The following is a 22602-nucleotide window of genomic DNA, read 5'->3' on the forward strand; positions in this document are numbered from 1 at the left end:
GGCTGAGTTGTGGATGACTACATTGCCCGTAATATGACCAATGGAGACCCCAACAGAGCTTGCCGACCCATGTTCCCTTTTTTGGGTGAGCTTCCCCTTTCTATTCAATTGTAGGGTCCGAGTCTCATCCTGTTGACATGTCAAATCAGTGAAGCTTATTCAACTGGCAGAGCGCAACGCTATGACCCTCAATGCGTGGCTGCATACGGAAATAATTTTTGAAAAGCAGGACATTGACTTACCTTCCAGTTGGTAATAATTTCCTGGGCTTTTCTCGCTTGCAAGCTGCTCCCTCGATCCTCTACTTCCACCAGATATTGCTTTACTTCTCTAAGAACGTCTTGAAGCGGATGATTGGAAAGTTCGATATTCTTTACGACCTTGCGTAAATCCCATTTTTCTGGGTCAGCTTCGCTTAAAAACGGATTTTGTCGAAACTCTGGATGCATCGAGCTTGAACCTGAAGCAGAGCTCTGCCCGCTGGAGTCCGGAGTGAAGTTGCTCATTAAAGGTGCGAGAACAACAGAGATAGTCAATAATATGTAATAATGGCGATATATATTACGATTGTATTTTGACACGACCGTAACGCTTTTCTGTCAATATTTATGCAAGCATGTATTCAGTTTCACGACAGCTTGGCTTACCATCCCTGTTGTTGAAAAGGAAAGGATGTTACGCACGTGACGCTCACAAGCAGGGTCTAGAAACCGGTAGATTTTCATCTCTAGCAAGAAGACACATCGGAGAGGACATGTAAAATACTATTTTATATATGATACAGCTTAGATCCACTGTTGAGCGTTTGATGGCAGAAGACATGGCTGAACATATTTGATAACAGAGTAGCAGACCATAATGTATTCCTTCCAAAAGAAAAAGCCGTATCATGTGTTTTTGTTATTAGAGACCTCAGGACTTTTTTGGCATGACCAACTATGGTTCTCATGTCAAGTTGGCAATCAACGTATAGCATCCGCATAAAAGTTCCAAAAAGCGATCCAGCGATAGCAACAACTGCACACCTTTACAAAAATCGGATTATCCACAATCAGCAATTCAACTCAAAATAACAACCATAGAGTTCTAGTTGCTCATAAGATTGTTTTTTTAGAACATCAAAAAATATCATATATCCACTGCCTTACTGTATCTTATTCTCCCATTTTTCGAATTAGTGTTCCACAACAGGGGTGACCCGGTTTTGGTACGTTTCCTTATCAGATGAACTTCCTTTTCTGTTACCGATTGAGTCTTTTCATCCAGAACGCTCATTGTGACGTACGAACAAATAAAGCATCAGGCTAATTGCCTCTTAGAAAAAGAACAAAACGAAAACAAAGAGTCCCCATCCACAACTTCGACTTATCACCGAGAGCAAGTCATACGACTAGTAGGGCTCACAATATGGTTAACTCCATGCATGCTTGTAAATGAGAGCACTGATCACTAATCATCGTCGTCTTCGTCCCATGATAGAAAGCATAAATTGGCCGATAACAATGTATGAATGAATAAAGATATGCAACAATCGAAAAATGTATGAATGAATAAAGATATGCAACAATCGAAAGGATCCTTACTACGATCTTCTTTTTCCAGATCTTCAAATGCAGATAACGAGAATAACACTAATGTTGTATTGAATCTCAGCGGGACTACTCTGCTCGTAAAGCGGTGCAACGAAACCTCCTTTGGTCTGCATAACAGAAATCTGTAAAGTTAATCAAATACAATTATCACTTAACTGAGGAATTACTCAATTTAGAACTTACTTTCTGTGGTTCCCAGGTGAATCCTTAAACCGAGCGCTGACTGTAGCGAACAAGTTGATGCTTATATGGTATATTCGCATGTGACCGCGACATATGTTAAGCAATTTCAAACTTCATGAAATACTCCATTTCGAGCTCTTCCTTTTGTAAATGGATGATTGGCCTCACCAACAGGGCCAGCATAGACCTGGAGTTCTTAATGTAGCTTGGGCTGACTATTGGCCGCAAGAGTGACGAAATCCAGTGATCGCTGAGATGTAGCGAAGATATTACTTGGAATACGACCTCAGTACGTATGAATAGATGGTTTAGCTGACGTACTTTTGGAGGATGGCATGTATTTGCTAGACGGCGAGAATACAAAGATCGGGTTGAAACAATTCAATTTCCCGCGCAAAAGAATGAACTACTGTTGGTTCCAACAGTAATGGAAAGTATCAATAAAATACAGGCCGTTCTTTCAGCTTCTCAACGGATGATCATCGCGTTCCTTACTGTGTCAAATAGCTGCTTTACGGATCGCATGATCGAGTGAATTTATTGTGTGTCATAGCCGATCGACTAGGTCAAGCACTTGAGCGTTTCTCATTTAGACTTTCCAATACGGTAATGACGAGGAAGATGCTAAAAACTAGATTCCTAATAATACATGTGGTAACTATCGTATATTGCTTATAATAATGTAATTCAAACAAGCGAGCAGTGGGTTAGGGTGTGGGAACCACAGATCATTGCAAAGCACGGCACAATTTTGATGTCCTAATTTAAATTGTACAAAAACGACAAAGGCTAATGATGCGCCACAAAAGGAGCGTACGATGTATAACCGGAACCCTTCAGCAAACAACAAACAGGTTTTTCTCTCTTCATTTTTATTTATTTCATTATTTTCGTCAACTGAGTTCAGTTATCTTTGGGAATCGGTTATTGTAACTCAGAGAAAAAGTTATGCACGAGTAGGGTGAATTGTAGACAAATGGTTATTGGTCCTTTTTACAAAGCTCATGCGGAAACCATTTTTGGCGCATGCGTGACACTGATGTCTTTCAAATGAGCCAAAAAGCATGCGCAAATGAATAAGCTCGATTTTGAGTCTTTGAATCGGCCCTACAAAAAGTTAGTGAAAGACGTTGGATGATTCCTCGAGGAAAAACCCGGTTGACTGTGGTTTCAGTGCAACCAACGATTTGTTTAACATGTAATCTAAACGATCATGAGCACGATAATTCATCCGTGGGATTTCCAGAATTCCAAGTGGTCGGCGCTGATCTCATCCTCCAATTCGGGGAAGGGTCCGTGAACGTCAATTTTTCGCTGTCCTGCGTCAAAGACGACACGGCAAGGAAGGGACATGGTGGGGTTTTCGTCATTGTTGCCTGTCATTTCCAACAAACGGCTTTCAGACATACCGTAGACCACCCTGCCAATACCAGCCCAGTAACATGAACCCGCGCACATGGCACAGGGCTCAAAATTGGTATACATTGTGCAACCTTTCAAATATTCAGTGGAGAAATTGGTGGCTAAACGATCATGCGAATCAATACGAAGAAATGGACTGTCTTCTCGGATGCATGGATATTAAAACATGTTACTTACATGCGACATGGCAAATGGTGCTTTCAGCATGATGAAGAGTGTCGATATTGCCTTGTTCCAATAACACGTCACCATCAGGACCTACGAGGATGGCACCAAAAGGATGCTTGCCAAACGTCTTGGCCCGTTGAGCCACTTTCACGGCACGTCGCAAGTTTTCAATCATGGTTTCACGGGAAACAGTAGCTGTCATTGTTGATTGTGATTTCTTTTTTTTAAAAAAAAAGATCGGTAATACCTGTTGACGCTAGTCTGTGTCTGTTGATCGCCCTTTTTATACACTTGCAACTTCAGGCACCGAAGGTTGCTAAAACGTCAGTCGTGGGAACCCAGATTATACCCCAGAATCACTAAACTAACACTTTTGAATGGGAATGGAAAACGTCACTTGGACACTATTACTATGGTAACACATCGTTTAATATTCCATTGCCTCATTCATTCATGTCATTTGACCAGATAATTAACCTTTTTACCCACTCCACAACTTATCCAATGGGAAAAAAAAATGGCTAGATGTGCGAATAAACAGAATGTTGCGCAAGTTCATCCATAGAATAGCTGAAACATTATTACTTGCCAGAAGCGTACAACTTCTGCAATAAACAACTCCAAAGACTTAGGAATTATATAAGAATGATTTCGCCCACAGGAGACAACCCATGTAAAACCGATCACTTTTTGAGCGACGTGCTGTCAACACGATTCATTAAAGTGGTTAGTCGATATCGCACAGGTATAATGTGGGGGCTGTGCTGTTCTTGGACCATTTTGGATAATGATTCTCAGGAACGAATTCCCAGAAATATAAACAGTAACTTGCTTGGGAAATATACCATTATCTTGGTCAACCCTGATCAACGGTGTCCTATAGGTATTTAGCAGTCTTGACAATGACATTTGCTATATGAACGTGATTCCATCGGACTTTCGGAGAACTGTACATACAGTATGACATGATCGCGTTATTATATGAATGACATTTGCCATGATTTCCACTACAGATGGCCAGGTTTTGCAATCACTGGAAATACTATCAGGTTCTGATGCGCTCGTATAAACCAATTGTGCACTATTAGCATAGAAACTTGTTCAAAATCGCTGCTGCTGTTATTGTAATAAAACGGACAACGAGGAATTGGACACAGAGGTGATGGCAGAAGTTTACCCCATCGGTTTCCTAGTTTGTCAATTGCAGTATTGCTAATGGAATGACCGAAAGTCTGTACGCATTATTTCATCCATCTTCTCTTTTCTTTTTTTCTTTCTTGCGCGCTAAAAGTTTTGGCAAAAGGAAAAAAAAAACGAAATTTAGGTCATTTGTTTGGCATCTCAAAGGAATTTCTATGCCGTGCGTGCGCGGTTCAATTTTATCCGGTTACGTTCACATGGTATCCTATCATATTAGAATTGGCCTATAATGCAACTGCGGTCGACCATCCAGATGCGCGATTTACAGTATACATTATTCCAGAACAAGAAGAGTCTCAAAATAAACCTGACATCTCGTTAGAGAGCTTTCGGCATCCTGGCTTGTAGGGTCCATGTGGGAAAGAATAAAAAAAAATAAAAACCAGCCGAAACTCAGAAAACGAAGAAAACCTGGAATTCGCTGCTGCCGATGGAAGAAGAAAACAATTGTTTTTATTGAGATGTTATGCTAAGGATATTTACGAACAATAGTTACATATGTGTATGAACAATGATTACAGAGGATGTGCGTATAAGATAGGGATGCTGAATGATTTGTACATTTTTGGGAGAGAAAGGAAGGGAAGAAAATTGAACAAGCATTTCAGGATTTTGACCAGCTAATCCAGTTTGGGATGAAAATTCTTTTGCGAATTTTGAAAGTTGCATCGTAATCGCAATCTGACAAGGCTTTGTCCGAGGATGTATCTCTGGAGAATGACAGGGCGTTGAGAGGGGTAAAGCGGCGTACATCGCAAAGGCTCTGCCGACGGCGATGATTTGGAGAAGTGTGAGGTCGAGAATGAAACTTGGTGTGTGCGTCATTAACACAACGTTGGTGGAGAGATTCCATCTTTTGGTTTCCAGAACTCAGGGGTGTAATCTTCCCATTATTCGTCATCATATTACGCAAAGCGCGGGTTCGTAGCTGTTGTACATTATCGGATATGGATCGTTTATGCGTAATTGTGCACATCGCTTCCAACTGTTGCGGCAACATCGGTAACGATTTGTGGTGGACGTATCCCACATCATTGGAATCATCTGCAGGGCTGGACAGGAGCGGCTCAATGCCATACGAACGTCGTTCCAACGAAGTCAAGTAATTGTCCTCGTGATAAGGGAAAACCACACCTTGACCGTAATAATCTTTGGTGTTCTCTTCTTCACGCGCTCCATCCGTAGAGGAAGACATGGTGGTCATAGATGTAGATTCCGAAGAAGAAGTTTCAGGCAGCGAAAGGTCAGATGATGATGATGGTGGAGTGAGCGTAAACGTTGAAGATGCGATTGGTCCGCCCAGGTACAGCGATAATTCATAGCAGCTTTTATCATCTGGGATGCAAACACTGGCAGAGTACGAGCCATTGATGGCTGTATCAATGCCGTGCCAATTCGTTCGTGCAGCAGCGTCGTCATCGTCGGATTCTTTGCTCGATTTCATGCATTGCTGGATTTGTTGCAGGGTTTCTAAAGTATTTACAATGGTAGTGTGGCCTTTCAGCTTGGCAATTTGTAAAGGCGAGACGCCGTATTGATCGCGGATATTCACCTTGGCTCCATTGCGCAGCAACAGATCCACGATGCGGGTGCAACCGTTAGTGCAGGCGACATGAAGAGCGGTAGCACCTATTGCACCTGAAGCCGTTTGTGACTTGTCTGCGCAGTGCTTTTTCGACCACCTAAGTGAGAAAGGAAATAAAAGGGCTCAAGCATGAGTTACACTTGATCTAGGTGATTCGGGCCTTTGGTGCACTTACTTTTGGGCATTGACCTGAGCGCCTCGGTCAATGAGGTATTGTACAATGGCAATATTAGCGTCGCTTATACATGCCGTTTGTAAGGGCAAGAGGCCGTTCATGGTGGATTCAATGGAAACGCCATGGTCGAGTGTGAATTTCACGAGGCCTGAGTGTGTATCCGAGATTAAATAAAAAAGACCAAGTATGGGTTGAGTGTGGCACCTTGGAAGTTTTTTAATTCTCCCTTTTCACTTACCAAGGTTTCCGGTGACCGCAGCCCAGTGCAAGCCTACCACGGCATCCTTTAACCTCGCTTCTTTTGGAGGCAACATTCACACTGCTTTAACAGATAGTGTATATATAAAGATATATATGTCAACTTTTGATAAAGAAAAAAGGAGATAAGCGAGTTCCAGATAAGATGAAAAAAGAGGATATAGGATAGAAAAAAAGGGATTTCGATGGTTCTTTTTCAACGATATGAAAATATGCGACTGCGCCCGAATTCACTGGGAATGTCGCAAGTTGCCTTATTGAAACCTTTCCAATCAAACAGCTGGCAAGAATAAAAAATCCGCTTCCCTTTTTATCGGGTTTCTGTTCCTTTTTTCTCTCCAAGCCCAAGGTGTCGTGACATAGCATGGTGATGCTATTTTTATACAGAAACTAAATAGATATGACAACCTCCCGCAGTACGTGACAATGCATTATCCTCGGTGCAACTCAGCATCATTTTATCAATATTATTCGCTTTTTGACCTTGTCCGTCCTGGCATCGGCACGTGCCCCGAAATGGCTCCTTTTGTTCAAACTCCGTTCAGGTTGGGTTTAATGAAATCAACAGGGCACCGACAAGCCGGCCTTATTGGCAGAGATGCACCGTTCAAAAAAAAATTATATCTTCGAGACGAACGTAAGTCCCCGAAGCCTGATCAGATAAAATGGGTAGCCCATCCCTTCGGAGTGAAAAAAAAAGGTTGGCGTGTTGTGCAGGGCATGTGAAAATAAAAGAGGTATGGAATGAAACTTTTCTTTGCACTGGCTGCATGATTCATGATAAAAAGAACTAGCTTTTGGCGGCTTAAAAAGGCAACGAATACAGCTGCCAGAGAAAATAACGATAAAATACACGTTTCCCCAAGTTGAAAATGGCATAGGAACGCAATTCAAACCATTGTATGAAAAAGGGCAAAAACGATGTTTCCACGTTTCTAGCGATAACTACAAGTAAGCCATGGGATATAAACATACGGGCAAAAAACCCCCTTGAATGAGTGCTGGTTGATCAATTCATGAATTTCTCCCTTTCGATAAAATAATCGTTGAAGTTTTGAGAAACAGCAACAAGTACACTCCCACCTACTGCAACGCGAATGAGATTAGAGAATTAAAAAAAATAGATCTTTTTATGCATTTGATATTTACCTTTCAAATGTAATTGCCAGAATCAGCGTATGGTAGTGTACTATGAATCAACAGAATCTAGTATTCCACAAGGAAAAAAAAAAGATTTCTTTCATTTTTAATTTTTTTACATTTATAACTGACAGAGAGACAAAGTTGAGAAGATAATCTCATCTTGCTACAAGGATCTACATGTCAAAGGGCGCATAGAATGAGGCCCCACTACAGAAAAGAAAAACGAAAAGCTTGCAATATGGAGAAAAAAGGTCAATCGTGCCAAAAACAAAAAACAAAAAAAAGGAATCGATATGCATGAGGAATTTGAGTGTTACATAATGACAGAAAGGAAAATAAGGACAAATAAAAACTAAAGGCGACCCTGTAGAATGTATTCAATGCTAGTGTTAATGTATTCTTTCTTTGGTGTCATGTCAAATCCAAAGAATGCCGTCAGCTGCTCGCGAACTATGATACACACACAAAAAATGGTTAGACGTTGACATAACGACATATTGCACAAACAATGGAGATACTTGCCTTGTTTCTTGGTGACACTCATGAGGTTGGCTGTAGCAAGGATGTTTCGAATTTCTAGCAGGATTTCTTCATCGCTTGGGAAACCAGGCGACATCATCGGTTGCAGACCGCCTTGGGACACGGGGATGGAGAACTGGCTCATCGGTCGTGGTAACGTTTCATACTCGGTCGCCATGGGAGCCATCATGGATCGATTCGCAGAGGCGTTGTTGCGATCAAATACCATGCTGCTTCGATCGTGCGGAGGCATCATACCGCCACCAGGCACAGGGTGTCCGAAGCCACCAATGTAATCCGGATGGTTGAAGCTGTTCACCGACATGGTACGTGAACCGCGTAAAGGCGATGCATTCATGTAATCGCCACCGTATTCCGAACCGGGCGTGATCACTGAAGCAGCATAGCGAAGACCGTGACCCGATGGCGTGCTACGGTGCTTCTCTGTCGAAGACGTCATATTACCGTTGCGATAGTAATCGTAGTCCCCTTGGCCAATTTGACTTCCACCGTACTGGCTGCGATTATCGAAAAACGCTGATCCTCCGCCTTGGAGCCGTGTGCCCTGAGTGTGATAACTGCGATAGGTGTGGCCAGTGACTCCGGTCTCTTTAGATCCCATCGAACCCATTTCCCACAGTTCTTGTTCGTACACGCTCCATTTCTTCAGCGGGATCATCTTTTCATCGAATTTCTCGTCGTCGGCCATGATAATCTTCTTTTGCTTGTTATCGCCCACAACCACACGTGTGTTACCCCATGAAAAGTCATCAAAATGCCAGAACGAGTAGATGGGCAGGAAGAAAGAGAAGACCGGAATGGCCAGGATGTAAAAGATCATCCAACCGATATGTTGCCATTGTCGCTTGAGAATGAACAAAATCGCTTGCAAACCATAGATACCGGCCAACATACAAAGAGCCAAGATCGGAATCGGTCCCGTACCCGAAGCAATGACGTAAATCAAGTAACCAAGGTACACGACCGACACCGGCAGGGTCAAAGTACCGATAAGATCAATGAGGACCACGAATCGCATCGATAAGCAGCAGAAACCGCACAAGTCAGGAAGCAGGACGAGTTCAAACAAGTTGTGGATGGTCGAGTTGATCCATCGACGACGTTGCGACAAGAGCACTTTCCATCGATCGGGAGCCACCGTCTTGCATTGAGCATGCGCGGTGAACTTCATCTTGTATTGCGGAAAATGCTTCATCATCAACGTGGTAAGGTATCGATCTTCGCCCAAGTGCAGGAGATTCTTCTTGTGCAGTGTATCAACGTGGTTATCCGAATAATCGCTAATGACCTTGGGCGAGATGATCAACGGTTCGTTCTTCACTGGCGTACGGATACGGTACATGCAGAAACAACCGGGCAAACAAGTGACGGATCCAAACAGGGATTCGAACGCTTTGGCGAGGTGATGCGAGATGTAGTACTCGTAGACCTGGATCATGGTGGTCCAAGTGCGATCTTCATTGACCAGTTTGGTTTCTCCACAAAGACCAATGATCCGTCCGTCATGAAGCATGCAGGAAATCATATGGTTCAAGGCGTTCGGTAACACTTCGGTATCCGAGTCCACCATAAGAATATATTCGTAAAACGAAGGATTGACGCCAATGACATTTTTGATTTGATGGTACATCTCCAGTTCCAGCGGGGTCATCTCCGCGTCAAAGTGGACCTTGCTCAAGAAATTCATACAAATCATTTGCGAATCGCGTTTTCCTCGATTGCCAGGCTTGGCACGTTCAGAGGCTTTGCCGACTTTGACCACCACAACATAGGGAACCACGTGGCCTTCACACTCGTACAGACCAGAGTACACTTTGCCGTAATTCAGTTGTTTGCTCCCTTCACCAATTGATTTGAACATCAACGGTTCCGGATCGTTCTTGGTGTCATAGCCAAGCACGTCCAAGACAATGCGCGGGGTGGGTCGATCGTTACCACTACCCATAATCATGCCGTCCGCAATAATATACAGTAACTTGCGCTTATCGTCATAGTTCATCACCGTCAGCGAGTCGATGGTCTTCTTGATCGATTCTTCATCTTCCGTGTAACAGGGAACCTGACAAATGACGAATTTGTCATGATCTTCCGGGGTCGGGGCTCCGCCGAATTGAAGGGCGGCCAGAAACTTGACAAAGATGACGGCGCACATCATGATGGCAAACGCCAGCAACAAGTAATTGGTAAATATACAGCGGGGAGACTCGCGTTGATCCACATCGCCAATGTAGAAAAAATTGTTGAGGCAATTCAGGTTGGCGGCTTGCACTTCGGGCGACATGGAACTCTTGTACTGATTCCACTTCTCGGTGGCATCGGTGCCACTGAATTTGTTGAAAATCTCTTCCACCGTTTCTGACAAATAGTGATAATCACTGGCCGTGGAGCCAGTGTCAAATGTTCTCGCCGTCGCCATATAGTCATTGATATCGTACACCTTGCCATTGATAGCGAGAGCCAAACGACCCCATCCTTCAAAATCTTCCTTCAATTGCTTGATGGGGATCACGACCTTGCCCTTTTTGTACAGGCTCATTTCCGGTAAGAAATAATTCCAATACCACAGATCGTCTTTCATCTTCTGCAAAGTCGGAATCTGGATCTGATCGCCCGAGTAGTGGATAAAGGTGCCCTTGACAATGGTGATGTTGGGGTTCACATGAATGGTATTGGATGAGACCAAGCCGGCGCACGCCACGGTCAACGGAGGAGGAATGGTAGTCGAAACGTCCAGACCGGCCAATTCAACCATGGTATCGCGGTTCGCCGGTAAAGCGGTCGTACCATGGCCACTGCGAGCAAAATTCGTAACATCGTATACCACACCACGGACGCTCATGAACATGTCGTCGGGAGTACTGTGGGCTTGAACGTTGGCCGTCGAATACATGTTTCGCGTTCCAGGACAGATGAGTTCGCCCAGACCGACAATAACAAAGATGACAATACTCGAAAAGATAAAGATCAGGATGCAGAGTGTGACCTTTTCTCGCCAGGCCATCTGGACATCTTCACGCTTCATTTTACCAAACCATCGAAGGAACGGCGACGGAATCCACCACGTCATGAGCCACACAAAACGAACCCACCACACACGCACAGCGGTAATAGGCATTTCCTCGATCTGTTCATGTTGCGGTACGTGATAATCTTCGACCATCTTGCTCATATCCATATTTGGTCCGAATCTATGGATACAGGCGTTCGATGATTAACAATCAAAAGGAAAAGTAGATACACAGTTTCCCCATCACAAGCCCGTCATCTTTTGCTAACCAACCTTTCCCAACCAATGTTACCGCAGAGACTTACCCTTCGGAAAGACCTTTCATGCCCCATTCAGATTCATCGCCCCACTGACTGCTGTCCATTTCGCGTTTCATACCGTCATCACTTTCGACATAACTGGCATTATCATCGTAAAAGGAAGAGTGGCCTGTGTCGCCCATGGCAAACCCGGGCGGCGCCTGATCGGCCGGATAGAGATAGCCACCAGCAGGTGTGGGATAACCACCAAAACCATCGGGATAAGGAGCAGCGTGCAATGCATTGGGATCGTCGGCCATTGGCACGGCCATTTCTGGCTTGGGTTCCGATTCTTGCTTGGCCAGTTCCCGTTCGCGTTTCTCTGCTGCTCGCAAACCGTTTTCAAGCTCCTTCCAGGTATCATAAGCGAGCCACACCATTTGGTGGCCAATGTACGCTTGTTGATCGGACCAGTTCATGATACTCTTCAACGCTTTGAGTTGGTCACGTTCGGACTTGTTGTCGTCCATTTGCAACGAAGCAATCAGGCGCTGGTACCGAAGTAGGAACTCGTTGAAGGAATAGTAATTGGCATATTCTTGTTGGGAACGCAAGGTAAGGTCCGGAAGACAGTAAGCGGCCACTTGGGCTTTGACTCGTCGTACGTCAAATGCGTCCGGTGACTGGGTATCGTTGGGTCTGATATGAATGATGTTGTATATGTGGGTATCTGACATGGTATAAAATAGATCGCGAAGGGTCATGTACAATTGATCCATTACTGTCGTCACTTGCATGTTCTGATAAGTGTCTTCAATGTCTTTGAGATGTTTGTTCTTTCGACTCGAGTCCGTGTCGCTCAGTTGGGTTTGAGATCCAAGGTTTGCGGCATGATTCTCCGCGGCATTGTATCGTTTGTTGTTGCGTCGCATGGAAGGCGCGCGCGTCGGCTTGCTGGAAAGTTGAGCTTTGACGATGGTACGTTCATCTTTGGGATGCGATTCGGTGGCCATGGCACTGCTCTGGAACAAGGACGATAGGAAGCTGTTGTTGCTGCTGTCGCGCATGAGGTTGACAAAATCCGGTGATAAATCATCCAAATTCTTCTCCAAGAACGAATCGACCGTATAGTGAACGGGGCCTGCAAAATGATTGATACCAAATGCGTATGCGAATCCGGATTTGGCAAACGAGGCATGCGAACCGTATTGACGTTGCAGATTGGCGAGGAAATTGGCATCGGTGGCGTCGGTCGCTCCTGTTTGGTATTTGGCACAATCGCGATCCATGGCCCCGATGATACCGCCTAAACCGAGAGCGGCGGATCGACTGACGTTCTTTTCCAGGGGCTCTTTCTCTTTTCCCACGAGTAACTCGAGACACGGAGCATCCTGATAGCCGGTAATTTTCGGAAGTTGGATGCCATCACGCACCATGGCCGCATTCATGCCCCGATTATGATCGAATTGTTGATGAATGATAAATTGGTGAACTCGTTCATTGGCAAAATTGGCACAGAAGGCTTCAAAGGAATTGGTTTTGAAATTCTGGAAACCGAATTGATCGAGAATGCCAATAAAATTGGCCGGGTCATTGTCTGTGTGACATATCCTTGCGTTGATGGATTCCACCAGCCAGAGAAAAAGAATGTGGTATAAGGAACGTGCCAGTGCGTCACGCTGTTCGGCGGCACCCTGAGGGTTCAGGAACATGGTACAAAGCTCTTTACGGATCAATCTCAACTTGTACGTGAGTGACGTTTCGAGTTTGTGAGGCGAAACACCGAGCATGGCCGAGACCAATTCCAAGAGTTCATAGTTCTTCACCGTGCACGCCTCCTGGGTAGCGTTGCCGACCTCGTTGCCTACAAACTGGAGATTGCCCAAGTGAAGAATGGCAGCGAGCAACTGAAAGATTTGCGTGACGGTCTTTGCTTTGAATCCGCACACTTTGAGTGCACTCTTGAGGTCATCAAAGGTCAATTGATCGTTCCGGTCAGGACCAAAGATATATTTGGACTGACTGAGATAGTTGAAATGATCAGGTGGGTAATTGATATGCAACGCGGTTTTTTCGTCGACGTTGGTGCCAGCAAGCAATGAGTAGAATACATGATACGTGCGTTCATCCTTGGCCAGGGTCGTGACGCGGGCCTTGTCAAAGGCATAAGTAAGCCATTTAGCTCCCAGGATACGACCTCGTTCGCTAAACTGCAATTCTTGAAATAACCCAAATTTCGAGGCCGAGGTATTTTGAACGGTGCGTGCATGACCAAATGCTTCCAAGATGACATTGGCGTTCTTTATCTGACGTTGCAATTTGGTCTCCTTCTTGCTGTGGGTGGACAGCAATAGAAGCTGATTGAGCAAATGCTGATGCGTAGTGCTTTTACCGGAACCAGTGATACCACTAACGCAATTGAATAGAAACGAGAAAGCAAAGTGAGTAAGTCGCATCCAAGGAACCACTTTCCACCCTTCACAGGTTAACTGGGCCGTCGAGGCAATCCACCAATAGGGAACGTGCCCTGCCATTGGGAAGTTCAAGTGCCGACACTCGGTTGTGGATGGGTGGGGTCTATCTTTATACTATTTTATTTTCCTTACCTTAGCACGACACTTTGATCTTCACCGGTTCGTCGCATGTGAAAATACACCATCGCGGCCAATTCATAAACATGCGGCTGGAGAACCATTGGTTGCTCGATCACATTTCGGTATCCCATATTCGCATAGTACTGGAGTGTTGCATCGTTCAGCAATTCCAGTGGCTGATAAGGATTGACAACGATTAAATTCGAGTGGCCCACGCGGGTATATGGTTGATTTCGTTTATATCTTGTCTGCAAAAGGTTGCTGATACTATCATCGGAGGGGATTTCATTCCCCATGCCAACAAGACAGTTCAGATCGGTGCGACTGTCGTCTTGCATGATGCGTTGTTTGCGTTTATCAGTAAGTGGTCGACTTTCACAAAGGGCGTCCACACAGTTGTTTTACTGGGCCGTCGAAGGAATTAAACAGGGAAAGAAAAGGGTGAATAAAAAAACTAAGAAGAAAAAAGAGAAACACTCGCCCAGTCTTTTTTAGCAACGGCAATGATGATGGACAATTAAATAAAAGTCGACAGTGATAGAATGAGCAGATAAGAAAAGAGAAACAGGAAAAAAAAAGGGCAAAACAGAAATAAGAAACGAAAAAAGAAAAGGATGACGGATCCAACCAAAGGAAAGCCCAGAAAAAAGAGAGAGAAATGAGTGGAGCCCTTGAACCACCTGCGGCTGTTTGTGAATCCGCTCCCCTAGTTTGTGGGAGCGGATCCAAAATTAGAATTTGTCTATCACGTTATATGATAAATAAGGATGCTCTTCAGCGATGACATTCAAAAGCAAGCGCAAAAAATAAGTGACAACATTACAGCAAGATCAATAGATGCACGAATGCGACTACGCTTAGAAAAAAGCTCCCAAAAAGTAGGACCAGGTAAATGTGGATGATTTCCCACCCAATCCACGCTCAGTGAAAATCCGTCGTATGACTGTTTCTGAAAGATCGCCTATTCCATTTGTCACTGATGCACACGGCAGGATGGAATTCACGAAAAAAAAAAGTCGATATTTTTTCCCTGCTTTTCGGTGGTGGTTTTTTGTTTTTGTTATTGTTATTATTACTGTATAGTGGCGCGTGTGTGTTTCGCAAAATACTGTTCGCGTATTCCACTTGATGACGCAGTCAGAATTGAAATCCGCTTTCAAGACGATCTCGCTACGGGTACGTTATCAAGAGGCACATGAGATGACAAGCATGGTCTTTTGATTCAGACTATACAGAGTTTGCAAACGGAATGGCAGCCCCTCCTTGCCGTCGATCTGGCATCATGCATACCGTTTAGTGCGTACAAGTCAAAGCAGTCACCATCACCTCACCGAAAACGACGATCCCCTCGCATTGACGACACTGACTCTTCCGATGCGCATTCCACCGACCATTCCGACGAAGATTCCGTCCGAGAACTTAAAGTCAAGACCCACGGTGGTCTTCAAAAGATTCTCAGCCGCAAAGAAAGAAGAAACGGCAAAGTCACTTACACCGTGCTTTGGAGCAACGGCAAAAAGACCGAAGTAAGGAAAAACGCGATTCAGGGTTTTTCTTTTTGGCAATAATAATTTTAATTGTCATGTCCACCGGATCGTTTCTAACGGATCATTACCTAGGAATCCCCCCTGGTATTACGGGGATTCGCTAATCAGCTGGAGGAATTCGAGCATGAACGTCTTCGCGAAAATCTTGGACGCAGCCGAACTTCCACCCCCGACAGTATCCCCAGTGTTCAACCGGAATCGCGATCGACGCGCAAACGGGTGCGATGGGCCGCTGCCGAGTATGACGAATCATTCCCAAGCGATCACGACGACGAGTCTCCCAAGCAAGAGACGGAAACCATCACCCATACCCGCGAAGCTTACAAGCGGCGGATCCAAAAACCTACTCACTTTATGAACACACTCCCTCGTGTCGATAGTCCCAAACCGCGCACATTGTTCAAAGCCAACGTGAAAGAATACAATGATGCAACGTTTATTGATCTGCACTGGAACTGGTGCTTGAAATGTAAACAAACAGGATACGTCAACGGTCCCCCGAAAGGTATCACCAATCGCCGACGTCGCCAACGATCCACGCCTCTCCCCGAGACCAGTTCGGACGAGGAACCCGATCCAGACGAACAAGGACGATTGCTCCTGTGCAACATTTGTGCTGTCGCCACTCACGAAGGATGTCTTCCCAATACCAAAACTCTGCGCGACAAATGCTTTTACCCAAATCCAGTGGGGGACGGCACTTCGGATCTCTTTCGATGTCTCCGGTGTCAGAGGAGTACCGCATGCAACCAGTGTGGTGTTCATAATACGACGTCTGTTACGAAAGAAGAAGATATCGTCACAGAAACTCAAATCACCACCAACGATACATCTGACACCGTATCACCGGCAACCAAAGCATCCGGTGAATCGAGTGTCAAGACCGATTCGCTCTTCCGTTGCACGCAATGCTTGCGCGCTTTTCACTCTCAATGTCTTCCACGATTTCCCGATGAAGAAACACGCTTCAAACAAAGCCAAAACATCCAGGACGCGACTTACGAAGCTTGCAAGAGCCTTTGGAAATGTGCAGAATGCATCGTGTACTGTAAGCCCGTTGATCGCATCATGACATATCGTACCGTGCAATCAGACGAAGTGAACAAGTCAGACGACGACACCACCGCCACAAAGACAGAGACATCTCAGTCCGTGGTCAAACCATCGCCAACCCGCGAATTCTTGGTAAAGTGGGAGGATACGTCGTATCGACATTTGACGTGGGTGTCTGAAAACTGGGTTGCGGTCACAGCCACTTCCAAATACAAGCACTTGCTGCAACGCATGGGTAAAGAAAAGCCAAAGACGGAAGACGAAGTGGTGCCGCGACAATGGATGATGGTGGATCGTATTCTGGCCATAGAATATGAGGATGCCTACAGCAAAAAGATTGAACAAGTGTTGGCGACATTTTGCGGATTGACTTACGATGATGGTAAAGTATTTTGTGAAAAGGATGCAACTTGCCAACTGCATTCTCACTCACTCAATGAATTGTTTGTGATGTGTCGTTAGCTTGCTGGGATTCCCCGCCTCCCAAGTCATCAGATCTCTATCCTGCATTTGAAGATGCGCTGCGCCTGTACCGTCTAGCGGAGAAAGTGACGGCCCCTTCACACATGAAAAAGCATGTAGCGGAAGTGAAAACCGTCGCCACCAAGGAAGCTTACGCCAAACACGAATTAAAAAAGCAGCCTGATTTCATTACCGGCGGTACACTGATGCCCCATCAATTGGACGGCCTAAAGTAAGTTGTTACCAATAATTTTGTTTCGCTGTCGATCTCTAACCTTGAATGGCTACAGCTGGCTTGCATATCAATGGGAGCATGATCATCCATGTATTCTGGCAGATGATATGGGTCTAGGTACGCGCCATGAGAAACTAACATGACCCACTCGTGGTGTTCATTATTTACTTTTTTTTTCTGCAGGAAAAACCATTCAAATTGTATCATTCCTGTCTTATCTGTACAAACGCTATGACATTTTCCCGTTTTGTATTGTGGTACCCAACAGTACGGCCACCAACTGGTTAAGAGAGTTCAATAAATGGGCACCTGACATGGTGGTGGTTCCCTATCACGGATCGAGCCGCAGTCGAAAGCTTGCGCGCGATTACGAGATTTTTCCTTCCAGCACAAAGGACAAGTCTTTGCGGTGTCACGCCATCATCTTCACCTATGAATCGGCCTTATCCGACTTGGGATATTTTCAGCGCGTCAACTTTTGGCCCGTCATGGTTGTCGATGAAGCACATCGATTAAAGAACAACGCCAGTCAACTGTTTCAAAAACTACTCACGCTTCGATGCGGTCACTACGTGTTGCTCACAGGTAAATGAACGATGCAGAGATCAGTGATATTGGAAGACGTTTCTTTCTTTGTTTGTTTTATATTTATTCATATATCATTGTTTCATTTACGTAGGCACACCGCTTCAAAACAATATAAGAGAATTGATGAATATCATGCACTTTGTTCATCCGAGCCAATTCGCCGACGTGGATCAACTGGAGAAAAAATATGCGGAATTATCCCACGACGTGGTTCAGGAATTGCATGAACGATTGAAGCCCTACTTCTTGCGTCGCACGAAGCAACTGGTGCTCAAGACGTTGCCGCCCATCTCGGAAATCATTGTCCCCATCTCCATGACGGATTTGCAAAAAGAAGTCTACAAGCAGATCTTGTCTAGGAACATTGTTTCCTTTGCCGCCTTGGCCGGTAACACGTCGCAAGTCAAAGCATCCAAAGCGTACCACAACGTTTTAATGCAGCTGCGGAAAACCCTCAACCATCCCTATCTCATGGACGACGTGGAAATTGCACAGCCGGATCTAGGCAGCACTCACCGCTTGCTCATTGAAGCATGCGAAAAACTGAAAATCTTCCATCAAATGTTACCCAAACTCAAGGCGCAAAACCATCGTATCCTCATTTTCTCGACAATGAAGCTGACCTTGGATGTTTTGGAGGATTATCTTGCATATGAAAACGAAAAATATGTGCGCCTGGACGGTGGAATGTCGCAAATCCAGCGTGTCAAGAATATTGATGCTTTCAATGCCAGGGACTCGGATATTTCCGTGTTTTTGCTGACAACGCGTGCCGGTGGTGTGGGAATCAATTTGGCCTCGGCAGACACGGTGCTGATGTGGGACGCAGATTTCAACCCACACGCTGATATGCAAGCCATCAGTCGCGCGTATCGTATCGGTCAAACGAAACCGGTGCTGGTGTTAAAGTTTATGACGCGGTTATCGGTAGAAGAAAAGATTATGCAGCTTGGTAAAAAGAAGATGATTCTCGATCATTTGGTGGTGGAAAAAATGGACGACAAGGAACTCGAATCGGAAGACGTGGAAAGTATTTTGAAATTTGGGGCGCAGTCATTATTTGAAGGCGATAATTCCAAAGACATTGTGTACGACTCGGCCGCCATTGATAAACTGTTGGATCGAAGTCATATGTCGAATCAAGTCAGTGAATCCAAGGATTCACCCATGGAAGGCGTGGAAGAAACCAATGAAAACTCATTCTCCTTTTCGTTTGCCAAGGTGTGGACTGCCGATGGTCAATCGGTGAGCGACGATCTGACCACCGATGCGGACCCACAAGAAGAGCAAGACAGCAACTTTTGGCGCAAGTTTTTGGAAGAAAAGCAACAACAGCTAAAGCTGAAACAGCAAGAAAAGGAAGCGTTGGGTCGTGGAGCTCGTAAGCGAGTGCTTGTGGTAAGCTGGAGATGTTCATACTCAGTTCATCTGCACCATTTATTCACTTGTGGTTTTTTCTCTAAAAAAAAAAATAGTCGTATTACAAGAATGGAAAAGAAGCGATGGAAGAAGAAATGAATGTGAAGAGAAGAAAGCATAAAGGGAAAGGCAAGGGTAAAGCGGTGCTTGATCAGGACGACGAAGATTTCGTGCTGGAGAAAGACGACTATATCAGTGAAGACGAACTCGCGGCACCCGTTGCATCGCCCACTATTATTGAATATCGACCTGCTGTTTCGAAGCCGTCTTCAAGTCCATCGTCGAAAGTCCCTGATCAACGAACGCCCGAGATACAACAATTGATCCAAGCAAGACTTCAGCAGCAACGGCAACAATTGCAACATTCGGCGGAAAAGGCCGATAAGGCCAATGAGCCTCTATCGGCCACTCTTACTCTGTTTTCCGTTCAACAAGCCTTGCAAACTGTGATTAGCGATCCCAATTTGATGAAGAAACGCCATCGTACTTCTCAACCTCATCCGCAGTCCATGCCACCCCACCCTGCCACAACCCATAAGCCTGCGAATGTCGCTTACCACGCTGCACCTCAACAATTCTTTTATCAGGGACCACCCTACCCGCCTGTCTTTTATCAATACGTATCCCCTGGTGCAACAGCTATGCGACCACCGATTGCCTATCAGCCAGTCAAAGGTCAGTCAGTACCACATCCAGGTCCAACGCCGCCTGCCGTTGCTCCAACTTCGGATCCGTCGGATCAGCCATTATTTGATCCCAATTACCTTAGTTTTCTTCAACTGGTCAATGCCAGAAGACAAGCGAATGCCCAATCTGCTGCCCACGCGAGCACCAGTCCTTCTGCCACTGCGGCATCGGCATCGGCCTCGTCAACACCAACACCAACACCAACGCCGTCGCCGTCTGCTCCCAGTAACTTGCGAAAGGAAACTGCTCCATCTGTGAACTATCAGTATCAGAATGCCACCAAGATGTCTGCCTCTCAGCAACCGACGGCAGTAGCACGGGATGCATCGAGTTCCACTTCCAATTCGTCTGTATCAACTGCATCACGTCATTTTGGCGTTCGACCAATTTCTCAGCCACAAAATGTCACTCAAACATCGAATTCGTCACATGTACTGAGTTCATCAAATGCATCAAATCTCCGAGGGAAGGCTACAGGAAACACAGTGTCTAGCACGCCAACTATTGCCAATCTTTCCCCAGACCATATCCAGCAACTTATAAGGATACTTGCTCAGCAGCAACTGCTCAACATCGACCCGTCTGTGACAACCACACCGGCTTCGGCCCAGCTAGCTACTGTCCAGCCAGCAGTCCAGCAACCACCTCCACCGCGGCATCCGTCGTCGCAACAACCCGCAATGCAAAAGCAGCCGGCCATGAGCCAACTTCCGGTGCATCAGCCTGCAAGGCAAAAACAGCCTGTAGTGAACCATCCTCCTTCTCAGCTGTCACCGTTGGGTTCGTTATCCAATCCAATTTTCTTGACGAATACAGTGCAGCAGCAGCAGCAACCAGTAGCTACAGGCACAGCTACGGCGGTACAGTATAAGCATGTTCGAAATGTGAATCCAGCCGGGGACGCGCATCATGCACCCACGACGTTTGGACAAGTCAGACACACCACGGTCGCTACCAATCAGAAACCTCCAGCCGGGTCTGCTCAAGCCGGTGACGAGCCTGTGATTGCTTGTATTTTATGTAAGTATGCAACCCACCGAAGGGATGCTTGTCCAAACATGTATAATATCGACAACATCAAGAATGCTATACAAGAAGTCAATTCCAATCCACGCTACAAGCCTTCCGAACGCCAGAATCTCGTACAACAAATGGTGCGATTTTACGAAGAAGCTTGGAAATATCATCGAGGCAATCCAAAGTAAAATCTTCCATTATTTTTTTTTACCGTCATACCCTTTACTAAAAAAAAGAACAAGAAAAAAAAACGAAACCTCTCCATCTTTATTCAGATTATCATTTGTATCTTGCAACCATGTTCACATTTGCATTCTTCTGATGTTTGGTTTACAAACCCACGTATGCATCAATAAACCATTTTAGGCCAATAAACATTGTGCCACACTTTAATTGTCAAAATCTATTTACTGCTCGCACAAAACATTGTCCCTGTTTCATGTCATTGTCTTCTAACGCCCGATAAAAAAAATGCATAATGGCTAGTAAGTTGCGTTGGCTATCTCCTGAAACTTCAACGTGTCTCCAATAGAAAACGATCCTGCTTCCTGGCCAATTATAGGCGGGTACTCTCAAGAAAAATGCATCACTGTGCTACAGACGAAGAAAAAGGGTATTGGCAAGTTCATTTTTCTTTCGACTTGAACTTTTTTTTTTTGAATCCCAACGTTTAGTCCGTATCCAGCTCGTATGATGGATTACATTTGCCTTTCAAAGTGAAAAACCAATAGATATGGAGGTGGCGTGATGTGACATGGAAAAGGGTGGATGAAATATAGCGACGGTATCTTTTCGGGTTCCATTTTTCATTTTGGTAACTTGGTGATTTTGATTTGACTCGAACCACTCGACAATGGCAACAGCCCCACTTTAGTTTGTTACATTGTATCACCACCGACTTTTTGTCAAGTGGTCATGCATTTTTTATTCGACTCCGCCAAAGATCGCTTCCTTAGCCGCCAAGCGGCACTGTCTATCTCGTCAACATATCAAAAATGGTTCATCCGGTTGTTTTATTGGTATGCACAGGTTACACATGGTAGCAAACAGCGTCATGTTCTCCAGCTGTCACTCCCATGATTCATTTCAGCTATCTATGGCATAGTGATCGCCCTAATCGCGTTTAAAATCAGTTGCTAATGTAATAACATATCGATTCATCGTAAAAAGAGTCGGTTTCTTAGAAATAAAAAATAAAGGTAACTCCAGGAAACACCGTTCCAACCAACGCCTTTTTTTTTTGTTCACGAAGGATAATGTCCTTTTTTTTTGTCCTCCTTCGTTTTCTCGTCCTACAACCAAAAGCTGTGGTTGAATTGTGACGAGCTCACTTTTTTAAGCTCTTTTTTTCATTCTGATTATCCATTTTCCGTTTCTGTTCTCCGATGGCATGAGAAAAATTCAGTGAGCAGCAATGAAAAGTCCGTGTCTGACTAAAGTATACCTTAGAGAATGCAGTCATATCCAACGAAAGAGGATCTTCGAATT

The 22602-nt window shown here is 45.0% G+C and overlaps 4 protein-coding genes across 4 annotated transcripts; 1 reads left to right on the plus strand and 3 right to left on the minus strand.

Moving 5' to 3' along the window:
• Nucleotides 1-2635: 2635 nt before the first annotated feature.
• Nucleotides 2636-3991, minus strand: BYT42DRAFT_565684 (CMP/dCMP deaminase zinc-binding protein). The gene is made up of 2 exons (XM_051567886.1): nt 3375-3991; nt 2636-3298 (listed from the first exon to the last, which is right to left on the minus strand). The coding sequence occupies exons 1-2, from the start codon at nt 3565-3567 to the stop codon at nt 3003-3005; spliced, it is 489 nt and encodes a 162-aa protein (XP_051424491.1). The 5' UTR covers nt 3568-3991; the 3' UTR covers nt 2636-3002.
• Nucleotides 3992-4987: 996 nt separating this feature from the next.
• On the minus strand, nt 4988-6851 carry BYT42DRAFT_565685 (ankyrin repeat-containing domain protein). Its single transcript, XM_051567887.1, has 3 exons — nt 6564-6851; nt 6326-6473; nt 4988-6247 (listed from the first exon to the last, which is right to left on the minus strand). Exons 1-3 carry the CDS (start codon nt 6637-6639, stop codon nt 5170-5172), a joined length of 1302 nt encoding a protein of 433 aa, XP_051424492.1. The 5' UTR covers nt 6640-6851; the 3' UTR covers nt 4988-5169.
• Nucleotides 6852-7788: 937 nt separating this feature from the next.
• On the minus strand, nt 7789-14847 carry BYT42DRAFT_297621 (chitin synthase). The gene is made up of 4 exons (XM_051562896.1): nt 14119-14847; nt 11579-13921; nt 8249-11454; nt 7789-8176 (listed from the first exon to the last, which is right to left on the minus strand). The coding sequence occupies exons 1-4, from the start codon at nt 14442-14444 to the stop codon at nt 8079-8081; spliced, it is 5973 nt and encodes a 1990-aa protein (XP_051424493.1). The 5' UTR covers nt 14445-14847; the 3' UTR covers nt 7789-8078.
• Nucleotides 14848-14983: 136 nt separating this feature from the next.
• BYT42DRAFT_644051 (uncharacterized protein) lies at nt 14984-21500 on the plus strand. The gene is made up of 8 exons (XM_051572628.1): nt 14984-15282; nt 15342-15632; nt 15726-17088; nt 17169-17400; nt 17459-17520; nt 17587-17988; nt 18083-19389; nt 19467-21500. The coding sequence occupies exons 1-8, from the start codon at nt 15235-15237 to the stop codon at nt 21300-21302; spliced, it is 5541 nt and encodes a 1846-aa protein (XP_051424494.1). The 5' UTR covers nt 14984-15234; the 3' UTR covers nt 21303-21500.
• Nucleotides 21501-22602: the final 1102 nt, after the last annotated feature.

Source organism: Radiomyces spectabilis (assembly GCF_025331425.1).
Source record: "Radiomyces spectabilis strain NRRL 2753 chromosome Unknown BYT42scaffold_5, whole genome shotgun sequence".
Lineage (NCBI taxonomy): Eukaryota > Fungi > Mucoromycota > Mucoromycetes > Mucorales > Radiomycetaceae > Radiomyces > Radiomyces spectabilis.